This window comes from Palaemon carinicauda, chromosome 2, assembly GCF_036898095.1.
Source record: "Palaemon carinicauda isolate YSFRI2023 chromosome 2, ASM3689809v2, whole genome shotgun sequence".
In the NCBI taxonomy this organism is placed as follows: domain Eukaryota; kingdom Metazoa; phylum Arthropoda; class Malacostraca; order Decapoda; family Palaemonidae; genus Palaemon; species Palaemon carinicauda.
Window position 1 is genome coordinate 119373955 of NC_090726.1, and position 14362 is coordinate 119388316.

The following is a 14362-nucleotide window of genomic DNA, read 5'->3' on the forward strand; positions in this document are numbered from 1 at the left end:
TCAGAAAGGATTGCTTCGATTACATGCCCGTGTGAGGTCAGTGAAACATCGTTAGCCATTTGAGATAGTCAGGCCATGAAATGAATTTTGTATTTAGCGTTTGATACATATTACAGGAAAGAGGGTAGTCGCCGGGTAGACACGGGGTTGAGTATCTATCTGTCATTAAGGTGTGACTGACAGGCGAGTTGGTGGTTGTTCCAATTGGCCCACGAATTTTTTTTTTTTTTTTTTTTTTTATCCACGAATAATGTTGGTTAGGGTTGAATTTATTTATTTTGTTTAGCTTTTTTCAATTGTAAAATCTCATTGCGCTCTGTGCTCATTTAGGTAAATGTCTAGGAGAAGGCCGCACCCGTTTTTCAAGTATTAACGACGAAAAACGGCAAAAAACAACCAGATTATTGTTGCACAGTGCATAGAAAACATGAGGAAATTAATAAAAAAGAAACTAAGACTTAACTCTTACACACAAAATGTAAGCATAAACCTACTACTACAATTATGGGGGACCCCAGTGGGAAGCGGGGTCTTTGGGTGGGGAGGATGAGAAAAGTGATTTTTCGGGGCACTACCGAACCTAATACAACCAACTAACCTACCCTGGGGGCCTGTACCCCTACCTAGGCCTACCGGGGGGTGGGGCTTCGCCCCCCTTGCGACCCCCCCCTTAAGGCCACAGTGATTTTCAGGGCACCACCGAACCTAATCCACCCACCTAACCTAGCCTAATAGCCCTGTAACCCTACCGGGGGGGCTCCGCCCCCCCTGCGATCCCCCCCTTAAGGACACTACCTAACACATCCATCAAACCAAATCCAAAGTGATGGTACTGCTGTATACATCGTTATACTATCACCATTATAATATACTCCATAAATTAATGAAGCTTACCTTAACCTGTTGGTTGATAAAGATGTGCTGCTGCTTTGAGGAAAACGTGAAGCCGTTGCGAAGGTTCCCTGACATGCAGGACAATTTTTATTTTGTAAAATCAAATTGTGTCTCTGGCACAAATCCACTAGTTTTTCAATATAACCCCGAATAAGTAATAACAAATTCATTGTAACTTAGGAAACAGTCAGGACAAGAAGATGGAATTTCAACTTCTTGTGCAATATCAGATGACGTGCTTGCTACGACCTCGATGTCTAGGAACGAAATAAAATGGCTGGGTAAGAAAATGTATTGTCGCACTGTGATGGGTAAGAAAATGTATTGTCGCACTGTGATTAGCCAAACGTGAAGACGTCATTGGGAAAGAAAATGTATTGTCGCACTGTGATTGGCCAAACGTGAAGACGTCATAGTGGACTAGTTTGTCTGCGGATTATAGTGGTTACAGGGCTCATTTGAGCAAAAATAAGACACAGTCAACAATAACAACAGACTTAGAAAAATCTGGGAGGAAGACAAGAGTAGCGTGAGTTTGATCGTCGATATTTCGACTATTATTGATTTTCACTAAATTATCTCACTGGTATACCATTATATACATACATTCCTACATATTCTAATAAAAATAAATTGAATATCAGTGATATCTTCATGCGGCCCTCTCCTAGACATTAACCGTGTACTTCATTTATGTATTACTGAAGTAATTTTGCTTTCGATTACTGATTTATTCAATTTATCAATACGTCGAACTGATCTGTCTATCACCTGTGTATTTGTTTTATATATTAAGTATTTTTTATTTATAATTACTTATTTGTTAAAGTTGTTACGTATTAACGATGTAATAAAAATAATCATTCCTGATAAGTTATAATGATGTAATTTAAATTACTGATGCCTTTCTTTTTTTTTTACAAGCGTAATATACACTGCTTGAAATTTGCAGTAAAGAAAAATCGGTAAAAAATCCTGGTTTAAATGTTGCCTGGTATTTACAGTTTTAAAAACGGATGCGTTGACGTAAGGGAGTGATATTACAGTTATTAACCCGTAAAAGATAATTACAAACTAGGGTAAAAAATTACACTCGCCTGTATTTTACCGAAATACGGCTGAGAACCGTATATTTTTTTACGGAGAATTTCCGATTAAAATTACAAGTACATTGATATAATTAAGTCATTATTAAACAGTTCTCTTGTATTACTGCCATTAAGTAATTAGTTGAGTGTTTAAAACTATATCGATTAACTCGTGTCTAATTAATTACTTTTCATTAATTTATAGGTATAATTTTTATTCATTAATGATTCATTTAGAGGAAGTTTTGAACATTTAGGCCTATTTGTGGCTTTGATATCAATTATTTGAAAATCTCGAATTCTCTGTATTGTTATTACCACTTCATAGTCATTTTATATCCTTCGTAAACACATTTTCTTTGGAGAAACAGCTGCTCATTTAACAATGTTTTCAGAGGCAATAACTTTGTTTGTGAGGACGCAGACCTAGCACTTCATGCTCTTGCTTCTGTAGATTTTCCCAGCATGGGACCTGAAGCCGTAAATCATTTAAAACTGAAATTAGTAACGTAAGAGACGAGCTTTGCAATTACAAAAGTTTTTGGAGACGTCATTACGACCATCCCATTGTTAAATTAAATTATCCCGTGCTTGCTGCCTACTCGAGTAAAGTTGAAATTGCCTTTAATAGCCTCATGGCTCATTCCAATTTAACTATGAAACCTAATCAGTCTTGTTCCTCTTCAAGGGCGACACCTTCAGTAAATGCCATTAACATTCCCCTAATTGAAACTTCTAATGTCTCAGCAGTCAGGCACAATGCTCATAATTTTGTATCAATTCCCCAACCTGTAAAATCTTCAAATTTTAATACTATGTTGCCAACACGGCATACGATTAGTAATTTTGTGTCAGTCCCACGTGCTCCGTCCTCATCTCCAAACCTTAAGCCACAAGCGTTTAGTCCCCCTCAACCCCCTTTGTCTTTACCGTCGGTGACAGTTCGTCCCGGAGGAGAAACCATTCATTGTCTCACCATGGACCCCCCTATTGGCAGCGCAAATACTTGCCGTGTGCATGATGGCCAGCAGAGGCCTGTACCGGTACATTCAATCATTAAAACTGTACCATCCCATGGACCAGTGCTCACATTGCCTGGTTGTCCTATTCTTAAGCCCGTAACTTTCGCTCCAACCTGTGTTGACGCTAAAATATCCACGTCAAATTCTGAAATCCGCTCTCAGAACGAGCCGCCTGATCACAAGGTTGAGACTTTAGCAGTCAAAAAGGAACCTTTTGGACTGACGGTGGATTTAGCGAAGGTCACACATGTAGACCTAGCACCGGAGCTTAGAGCCTGTTTACAAATAACTTTGCTTAAGGATAACGGTACATTGAACGTCATTCATTATTTTCATTCTGTTATATATGGCGCAACTTTAAGCATTCATTATTTTTGCCAAGTCATGCAGCAGCATTTTTTCAGCCAATCCCTTGCTTTAACCTCCAAGCGTAAATTTAATTTTTGCCTTGATGCTTTGTCACGTTATTGCTATAATCCCCCTGACATCCTTCACTTCGTGCTGAATATAGCTTTTACTTTTAATGGTCCCCTTTCCAACGTTTCCCCATGGACCTAGTTTGTCTCATTTTGTCATTCAAGCTAGAGTCAGATGATTTTTCAAATTTTAACGCCGAGAATAAGGTAACTTTTCTCCTTGTGTCACTCGACGAATTCAAAGCTTTCATCACACCAGTCACTTTATATGTAAAATCATTTCATGTAAAACCTTGGGTGTCAGACCGGGATGGGGATTCACCCCCATAATTTTTAATTTGTCATTGGCCGGACTTGTTGCTGAACTTGACCGATATTGGCTCACGTTTAGCTTGCTCTATCCTTACCCCTAGGGTGGGAAGAATTGAGTGTTTTTAATAATCTAATTACCATTGCATCGTACTGTAAGGACAGTGAGACAACCGTCACCAAGATCAACTGATACTTTATTCAAATGTGCATGGGAGTATATTACAAGGTGCGGACGGAAAGGTAAGATGGCGCTGGCGCCAACTCAGATTGAATTGCCCGCCAAAATATATGTGTTTTCTTACACTTACAAATATACGAATTATGAGTTAACAGAAACATGTAATGAAATAATACATATGTCAAAATGTAGCTCTGATAGAGCGGAATACATATACATGGGAAACCACGGTGTGGCGAAAGGAGAATTCAAATAAATAAACAGTTTGTTGATTTTCTGGACGACGAAGGGAGCGGTGTCCTTACAGTACGTTTAAAGTTAACGCTGATCATTTACATGACTTAACGCTTCCGTGAAGCATTGCCTGCGGGTTCAATTTTCCCCAAATTTACGTTCATGCTTAACTTTAATTCAATTGATTTTAATTATCGCTAACAGCGTTTTGTTAACTTTAAACAGACGTTGATGTGAAGAACAACTTCACTCTTCATTAATCCAGTAAGTTTATCTCGCTCATACTAACAAGTAGTTGAATCACATTTGCCGGAACTAACCCCTCTCCGTTTTTTCTCCCCTTTATCCCCAGGGTGTGAAGAATTTTCTTCACTCTTCGTCTTTCAATCGTATTTTTAACTCTCTTCTACTGGTACTTTAGCTACCCCTTAAACGTTCTCTCTTACATAAAGTTTTCTTTAACGAAACATTGGGAAGACTATTCTAAACTAAAACTTGTTAACAGTGGCGCACGCCATGCTCGTGACGTCACAGCGTAGATATGCACACAACAAAGGGCCTTAGTAACCCCGGCGTATGTTGGTTCTTTCCTTAACTACATGGGTCGAGATTAAATTCCTAAAATGAATTTTGATATAAATTTCAATACTGCTGAATTAATGCATCTTTTATTTCTCAATACCAATTAAGGTTTGTTAATTTTAAGATGTATGCCCATCGCACCAGCCCATTGCTAATTCTCATTTTAACTATTAATTTTTAGCAAGCCAGAATAGGTAGGATTATTGTATATATAAACTCCCTTAGAGCAGCAAGATTTCTCTAAAGTATTTAGTACAAAATCCTGCCTCCTCTGCACTCCTTGCAACAATACATTGCCCTGTCCTGAAGTCCCGATATGGCACCCCCAATGGATTACCGCGCGCATCATGCTCCTCACCTGTCTGGAAAGGTGAAGCCAGTTGATCTACCTTGACCTTAGTGTCGCCTCATTCGTTTAGAAGCCGCCCTGGCCGACTGACCTGCCTGGTCAGTTAACCTGTGCACCTATGGCTCACCCCCTCTCCCAAAACGTGACTCACCAAGGAGTCCTGTGGCTACCGGCTGGAGACAGTGAAGGAGTGGAACCTGGGAACCTATTGCCACAAACGAGGATTCTTGGGGTGGCCCAGTAAAGAGTGCAAAGTGCAACCAGGTCAACAGCCATCACGGGCATAGGACTAATCTTCAAAGGAGTGCAGGTACTACATCAATGGCCATAGTTATTCCCCCATTTTTTAGTTTAGCTTAGACTAATTTTAACTTGATAGGGAAACTGGCTAATTACATATTCGGACTGTGTGCAGTGGGATGGTGTGTATATATTTTTCTTGAATATTAATTTCTGGTTTGAGACAACCACAGTCTCTGGGTCACATGGGTCACGTGTCCGACCCAATTTTGATTACTCATTATTGCAGACCACGTGTCTAATAAACCATTTTTCATTATTTTGTATAGCTTTTAATTTGAATTTTTTTTATGATATTTTTGTGTTGTTAAGATGTCCGTTGAAATAAATCTATTAGGTTAATTAAACCTCCTTAGTATTTTTGCTCCCTCATTTATTTCAGTGTGTTGATCACGGGACAGAATACCCAATATTTGAAGAGTAAATCTAAGTAAGTCTATAGGTGGTAACAGCGAGGAACTTTGTATTAATATATTTGCATCGAAGGTAAAGATCCTTATCTTTAAACTTTTAAACTACTTTATATCACTGCTCCCATTTTTGATTTTGTCTAATTACATTAACGTAAAATACCTGTCCAGCATCTCGCTGGGGTAGCTGGGACGGAGTCGGAACAGAGCCTAAGAGTGAGATGACTATAGACCTGACAAAGCTAGAGTAGGCCATGAATTACCTTATGTTCACGCGTGGAGTTCTCCGGCCTCTGGACAGTAAAATTTCCCCCTTTTGTATATAAGAGTGATGGTTAGTGAACTGTGGTAGTAAAGTCATTAACAGGGTGTTTGTGCTAGAGAGTAAGTGCTCATTAAACTCCCCTGTTGATCTTTGAGTAACGACCATTAGGGAGACTTTCCCGGACTAAGTTCCCACTCAGAACATAAAAATTCTCCACAAAAGCTTATATAGGAGATATTTATTTCAGTGTTGTTGCACTTATTAAAATATTTAATTTTTCTTTGTTTCCTTTCCTCACTGGGCTATTTTCTGTGTTGGAGCTCCTGGGCTCATAGCATCCTGCTTTTCCAACTAGGGTTGTAGCTTAGCAAGTAATAATAATAATAATAATAATAATAATAATAATAATAATAAGAGTCAAGAGAGCTGTGACTGTGGTTTAGATATCTCGGTCTAGAGTGTGATGAGGTGGTGCCAGTGTCCAAATATAGCTCTTGTTTTGATAGGTTGTGGGTATTTATTTTATGCAATAATGTAAAGTTGGGTTGGGTTTTTTTTCGAATGTATTAGAATTAGGAAAAATAGTTTTAAGGTTATGTTTTGTTTTTATGTTCTTTCTGTCCAAGAGTCCCGCTGCTGATAACGTAAGGGGAAAGTTTGTGTTGAGGAGACATTTGTCAGTTAGAGTGATTCAAGGGTGTGGGGTTGTTCCTGTGACATCCTGCCACAGTACAAGACAGCCAGGATGCCAAGAATTGGAAATTCAAGGGAGATCCTGACAACCATCCAGAATCCAATCGACCAACTTCAGAGGAGAATGTTCCTCAGATATGAAAGAGGAAAAAGGTTGTAGATGACATGCCTAAGGCTGCAGCTAAGGAGGCAGAAGGGAGGGGTTGTTCTCCCTAGCCTATTCACATCCAATGCTAGAACTCAAGCCAACAGGACTGGATGTCTGGCCAGAAGGTAATACTTCTGCCAGGACACTATCGACCAGGCAAAGGAGTCAAGACTCCGCAGCAAGAGATACATAGCCCAGGATGAGAAGATGCAGTCAGAGACTAGGCCACTACTAAAGCAGCAGAAGAGAACCTCAAGGGGTACTAGACCTTGGCCTAGATAGGGTAATGCCATAAGAAAACTACTGTCCAGGCAAGCCTAGCCTATGTAGCAGATGAGGGATGCTCAAATGTTAGGGTATGTAGACTAGACGAAGGAACTGTAGTTGCTACGACAGTGAAGGATTATGGTCTAACTAGGAAGGGGAAGGGGCAACTAGATCACCTAAGAGTGGTCTCTAAGGCAGCAGAGAGAATTAAACCGGGTAAGGAATAAAAATCTCGCCTACCTAGGGCCAGCCCTGATAGCTCACAAGCTATCCCATCCATCTATATAGCAACGAAGAACACTTCAGTCACCAGGGAACTGAACTGGGAGGGGAACAATGCTCCACAGCAAATAGATTGACCAGCAGGCAAACAAGGGGGGGGGGTGGAGGGTGTAAAGAGAGGCTTAGAAAGTAGTGAGGCGACAGGACAGGAAGGCCTAACTGAAGCATTAGAACTAATATGTCGTTCCAAGGGGTCTGTAGTAGGAAGGCACAGAGAACGAGTCCTCACAATCAGCTGTCAGCCTACCAAAAACTAAATAAAGAAGCCTAGGAATGGGTAAGTTGACACAAAAGGGAGCTGTACCTGTCAGCATTAGAATAAAGTTGGTTGCGTACGAAGGGATCAACAGAATGTAGACACAGAGAACAAGTTCCCACAACCCGTGCCGCCTGGCCAAATACTGAGGCTAAGTAAATGAGTGAAATACCGTCATCCTAGGACAACTGTAAAACACTATACACTGCTCCCAGAAAGACTTCAGGGCTACAGCTCCCAGCTATGACTTATTAGTAGCAAGGGAGGATGGGCAGCCTCACAAAAACCGTAAGATTAAGAGATCGAAGGTAAGGGTGTACAAGTACATGTTTACCAGTCCTGGACGACGCCCAAGATCAGAGTTAGCCTAGGTCAAGACTGATAAAATACAAACATGCAGAAAATAGTAAAAGGTATAACCCATAATCATATCACAACTGTAAAAGAAATTATAAAACACATTCTTACAAGACTATGACAAATTAACTAAGCATTTCTGAGCGGTCTGGTTACATGAGGCGCTGGCTTCAGTTATGTGACAGCCGTGGGAAAAAAAGCATGCACAGAGAAGAAATACCAAGGAGGAGACTTGCAATTCTCCAACACAAAAGGAAATGGTACACAACTAAGTTGATGAGAAAGAAACAGAACTGTCCATGATCACAAAATCGCTCAAAAAGCAACAAAAACACGCAGAAAACTCCGAAGCAAATCCATCAAAATGGCGCTGCTAGAAGGAATGGTGAACTAGCAAACATGTTTGCAGTAGCACACTGGGATCGGAAGTTGTAAGGGCTCTCTTGCCCACGTGTCCAATCCTATCTCGTATCCTTTGAGACAAGGTTAACTCTATTCGGGGAAGGATAGCTGTGGCTTGTTTTAAACACGTCCCTGTTGTATACAGCATATCTCTTAGGATATTTGCTCCAGGGGATAGAACCCTGTGATACTTTTTAGGTAAAATTCTCTGGTATATCACTCACAGAAATATCCTAAGTAGAAAGCAGCCTTTGAGGAACTTCCATCAGGACGACATGGCTCGAGCCCAAAAATTTAGTTCTTTAGACATATGGTTCGTTTGTTCTTTTGTCATTCCATCTTGTGTGTGGCTGTCACTAAGAACTGGATAATTCCAGTTTCGGTATTTCATGGGCTTGAAAATAGAAACTATTAATGTAAGAACATGACGAATACTGCATAGAATGGCAACAAATGGATTTAATGACAGTAGGCTAACTTTTACTCGTGAAAACAATGAACAATACTAATATAAAATATATAAGACATGATGATTATATTATTTTGTAGAAACGATAGTTGTGAAAAAAAGGAATAAAATGAGAAAAACACAAATATCATCGTGTCAACAGCTTGCATTACTGGTTAAACATTGTGGTGACTTGTGGGTGGGGCCTGTAGGAGTAAGAGGCAGAGAACCGATGATGTTTGAAGAGCTACATAGTAATTTTTGTGTGATTTGAACATGTATACCAACATAGAAATACACTAGAATAGACCTTTCATAAACATGAATAAAGACTATAATCACAAGTGTTTCAGTTGGTGGTGGGGTGAGATGTGAAGATCCCTATGTCTCTAAGCTGGGGGTGTCAAGGGGAGTTTGATTAATGCCTCAGGTAGGGAATGTTGCTATTGGCCAGAGAGAGTGATGTTATTCTTTAAGAAAAAAGAATAAAATAGCTCTTACATAATCATAAGTAAAGGCTAGAATCCCAAAGACTTCATTGGTTGGCTGAAGAAATGAGGAGGAGGGGCTATCAGGGAGAGGAGGAGATTTTTAGTTAAATTTCCCAAGTGTGAACTATGTGTGATATACGACCATTGCTATACTCTTTTGTAGGATATACGAGTAATTCTAACCTCCTCATGGTTTATATACAGTAATTATGTAGATTAGCTTGTAATAATAATAATAATAATAATAATAATAATAATGATAATAATAATAATAATAATAATAATAATAATAATAATAATAATAATAATAATGACGTATACGGATGTCGATGTCACTGTATCACCAGGTATATTTTTGACATATAACGACGTCATCATAGTGAAGAGGTTAAGGGTGCATCAGTACATCCTTACTCGATGCGACTGAAAACATAAGTGAAGGGACTTTGACATGTAAAGGGGCAGGGCTCATTGCCCTTGCTCTTACCTGTTGCTTAACTGCTTGTTAAACAATCCAACAGCTGTTCAGCTTTTGTGCTGAAAAAATACACCCTACATACAGGACACCGCTTTGTATCAGCATAGGAACAATTGTACGAACACGGTTTTGGAATGAATAATTTTTCATTTCTAATTTACCACTGTGCTTCTAAATTCTTTACATTAAACTATGGAAATATTTGAATTTCAAACTTCCTATATAATTGAGAAATTACCCCAATTATTCAAGTTGATTTAATTATTACAAATCCTCCTTTCTTTCTTAAAAACCATTGCAATAACCTTTTACTCAGAAGTTATTAGTGCTCATGATATTATTTGTTAAAGAAGCGTCTGGCAATCACCACGCTAAACTATGGTTCTTATGATAGTCTACTATGTCCTGTATTTACATTTCTCTAAATAAAACAGGCTAAACCTATAGTGGGAAGAATCGGGCTGTAATCTGAAACATTAAATTTATAAAATCATGAAATTGTTACGCACTCATTTGTCTACACACCAAAGTAACTATATACTGTAGACTAATTCAGCCAAATAGACGGGGTTTCTGGCTTCTGCTAAAATTTCACTATTAAATTATCAGTATTTTCAAATAATAAATCAATTCCAACTGGCGAGACCAGTCCATATGCTGTCTGCAAGGCAGTGTATATGAAGTAATGGTTATAAATAACAACTATGCATATGGTTAATTCTCCTCCAATTGCTCCATCTATCAGGGCAACTGGGCATCACATAAGAAGGGGATTTGGAAGAGGGGTAAACATTTTCTGCTTTTTAATTAAAGGTCGGGAAGTCAATGGCTTTAATGATTGAAGTATGATGACTACCAGATGAGATTAACTTAAATAAGAGGTACATAATGGTGGAATTCTATGTCTTATTCCACTTTTAAAACTTATGACCTCTAAGATACTCTTGGTTTCCTTGAATGAGCCTACCAATGAATAGCATGTCTCCCAAGAGTGATCAGTGAAGAACTCATGAAATATCTATCTTCTATTTTCTAGGAGAGGTTCAAAGCCATCTACCTCTCATTTTCATATATCAGCCTCAAAAGTAACAGATAATGAGGCAGATAGCGAGTCATGCAATTTGGAGAACAACTCCAATCCACCAAAAATACTGTCACCTTTAAAGATACCTGCTAAAGTAAATGATCCCAAGGATACCAAGAAATCCACTCCTAAAATGTAAAGACATAACAACACAGTCAGTTAGGAGGAATGGAACTTCAAAATTGTCAAACCTCTTTGTAAAAGGTACCAGGAAGTAAATGGCTATCTCCTCAATTGTCCACGGGCTTTGGGGTAAACATGAGAAATGATTATGGATAATTGATATCTATGCTCTCGAGTGTTTAATCCTACAAGACAGCTAGGTAACAAAAGAGCACAGCATTAAAAAAAAAATACTTAGCCTTCCACTCTCTCTAAACCTTATTAGGGGAAGTTTTGGTGAAAGTGCTCTACCAATGAAAAAAGACAATGCTCATTAACAAATCTCTTTACAAACAATTGGAAGCTGTAGCTGCACAATTCACTTAAAAAAAGAATTAGAAGACGGGTCCAAGACTAATAAAAACAAAAAGCCAGTACCCTAACAAAAAGCATACCATGGATTCTGAAAATTTGTTAAACCTAAAAGTTAATGAGAGCAAATCACACTAGCTCCAGCCACACACATGTTGATGTTGATAAAATTAGAATATTTCAGCAAAAGAAAGATTGCGCCATTCTTGAATGCACGTATGACTAAGACCAATCCAAGCATTATCCATTTACACATTATAATATAATGATATCTTGAACACCAAAGATAGCATACTTTGTTAGAATTCTTTGGCCAAAACTATGACTGCAGCAAATGGCCTTGTAATAGCTAAAAACCTTCAAACTCAAGTTTCAGTCGTCAATAGGGCATGATTTTTGTGAAAAGAAATAAGAAATTGCATTCGTTTAATCCCCTAATGGAATATAAGGGTTTGAAACAAATATATGGCATATTCTTCCTTAAACTAGAACAAAATGGACAGTAAAATACAAGATATGATTCAACCAAGTTACAAAAGTAGATATTTCATACTCTAACAGTGTTACTCTTAAAAAACAGCCCTGGGCTAGACAATCATGTTACATCTAAAAATACATTTTGTCAGATATGGCTTAAAACCCTCGTAATATTCTCACCTCAAAAAAGGCATACAGCCCTCCACAATATATGCATGGGAAAATGTTCAATTCGAACCAGAAGTCCATGCGCAGAGAATGTTTGACTCCAGTTCACAACTGAATACATACCTGGTGTGAACACTCTACGTTGTCTTGACACAAAGGCTCGAGTAAAACTAGTAGTTGAAATCATATAGGATATTTCAACCCTGAATGCTACTGTATTGGTTAACAGCCTATTTCAAAGAGGAGGTGCATAGTTTCAAACGCTAACACTTCTGATATGTCTAATAAATAATCTTAAATCATAATCGAAGACAGGTTATTAAAACCCTCCAAAATTTCTTTAGCAAGGGAAGTAGAAACCACATGATTAAGAATAAGTTACACTGAATAATTAAAACCATATTTAGCTCCTTAAACTAAGATTTAAATACATCTCAAATATCCAGTGTAAAGAACGATCAATGGATCTTGTTACGGGGTTACCGCAATACACAAATTCAACTCATTCACCCATGAAAACAACTAGAGTAGTCAGTCTTATAATTTTAACAGCTGTTCACCCTACATTTCCCCAAAAAGTGGTCAAATTGATTCAAAACAAAAATTCAATAAAAAAAAAACATGAAGGAAACAACAGAAAAAAAACTGTCCAGTCAAACCATGGGAATTTAGAGGATTGCATAGTTTACTTTTGGGGTGAGTGAAAAGGTTAAGCTGCGTCAGAACAGGTTTGGGAGAACCGTGTTTTCTTTTGCTATGGTCAGTTTTTCTTATATTGTTTAAAGGAATACCCTACAAATTTCATGTAAGAATAATTAAAATAATGTGAATTTAGGCTACTGGCAAATCAAATACATTGTGCGTTGCTCTACTGGAGTTCAGCTGATACTGTAAGGAAGCCAGATAGTAGTTTCAAAATACTATAATATGATAAAATACAAAGTTGACTAGCAATACCTGCACCAATACCAGCTAAAAAAGCACAGCCAAGAGCTGAAGCCTCAGTATCAATGGGTCTCTCAACCGTCTTTCCTGTCAGAGTAGCAATCATCTGCATCATAAAATCATTCTGAGATACTCCACCATCCACTCTGAAAGCAAACAATTAAAAGAATGAATTCATCACCAATTATACCTTTAGATATATCCTGGAACTCTGTGAAACATAAGAAATGTATGAAGGCAATCTATATGAGATAAAAAAATATCAATGCTATGTACGGGTAAATACCCAACAAATGCAGAAAGTAATAGTACATTTACAACCTCAAACTACCAAAAGTTATAAAATACTACCAGTTCTTCCAATGCACTTACAGTATGCTTAACTCAAACCAAATTATTGTAAAACTACATGGCCTTCTATCTAAAATAACAGCTACTCAATCCAGCATGGAGAGGCAGACTATAAAGTGCAATATGAAGAATGTAGGAACTATGCACCTACTTAACTCATAAAAAATAAGTTTAGAATCATTGTCTTTATATTTACAAGAAACAATACTCAGGAGAACATTTTGAATTTCAAAGTGTGAAGCAAACATATCAAACCATGCCTTCATTAATATCTAATTTCAAAATACTAGTACAAATAAAGGTCTAACCTTCCTAATACTTATTCAGGTCACTAAAGATCACAAAAAATCACGGCCACAAAACTCTGCCATAAACGGAATTTTAATGACAAAATTTAATTTCTATAATCCTCTGATGTTTATTTATATTGCTTTTTTTTATGGAAGCTCGGTATGTCAATGTTATGCATTAAAATTTGAATTATTTTATTTTTCGTTTTTAACCTTCAATATATTAATGCTTATAGTAAAGTAATGAGACGTGCCAGCATGCACCAACAATAACAAGCTGCCCATGTCGTATCGCTTCTTCAGGTTCAAAGTCGAAATAATTCACAATCTTCTTGAAGCCAGTAGCCAGTGGGGAGGTGGGTGGGCATGCATATGAACATCAGGCGAATACAGAAATGAAAAATTTAATTATCAAACTTACGTTCATTTCTATGAACTTCCCGGTGATTTTGATATTTTCACACTCTAGCGGTGGTGGGTAGCCAGTGAAGAAAAGAGCTAGGGAATTTAGTTTCCCATAATCAATTACATAATATATCCTAGACTTACCTGCAGTCTAGGCTTTTGGATACTCTAAAATCCAAATGACATTTCTAAATATTACTCTATCACCTAATTACCCATTTATGTAACAAAAATATAATTAAAGTGAAACAGCAAATATATTTCAAACCCCCCCCCCCAAAAAAAAAAAACTTAAT

At 37.8% G+C, this 14362-nt stretch overlaps 2 protein-coding genes across 5 annotated transcripts in view; both read right to left on the reverse strand.

Annotated features, from left to right (window-relative positions):
• LOC137619653 (tropomyosin-2-like) overlaps positions 1 to 2536 on the reverse strand; it is a 6466-nt gene extending 3930 nt beyond the window's left edge. The window contains exon 1 of the mRNA XM_068349883.1: positions 2516 to 2536. Within this exon, the coding sequence (XP_068205984.1) occupies positions 2516 to 2536 (21 nt within the window). The remainder of the gene's footprint in view (positions 1 to 2515) is intronic.
• Positions 2537 to 12628: 10092 nt separating this feature from the next.
• LOC137626633 (putative glycerol kinase 5) overlaps positions 12629 to 14362 on the reverse strand; it is a 512079-nt gene continuing 510345 nt past the window's right edge. The window contains exon 11 of one of the 4 annotated variants that reach the window (XM_068357673.1): positions 12629 to 13166. In XM_068357673.1, coding sequence (XP_068213774.1) covers positions 12944 to 13166 — 223 coding nt within the window. In that variant the 3' untranslated portion in view covers positions 12629 to 12943. The remainder of the gene's footprint in view (positions 13167 to 14362) is intronic. The other 3 variants (XM_068357669.1, XM_068357663.1, XM_068357656.1) reach the window with 3 other exon arrangements.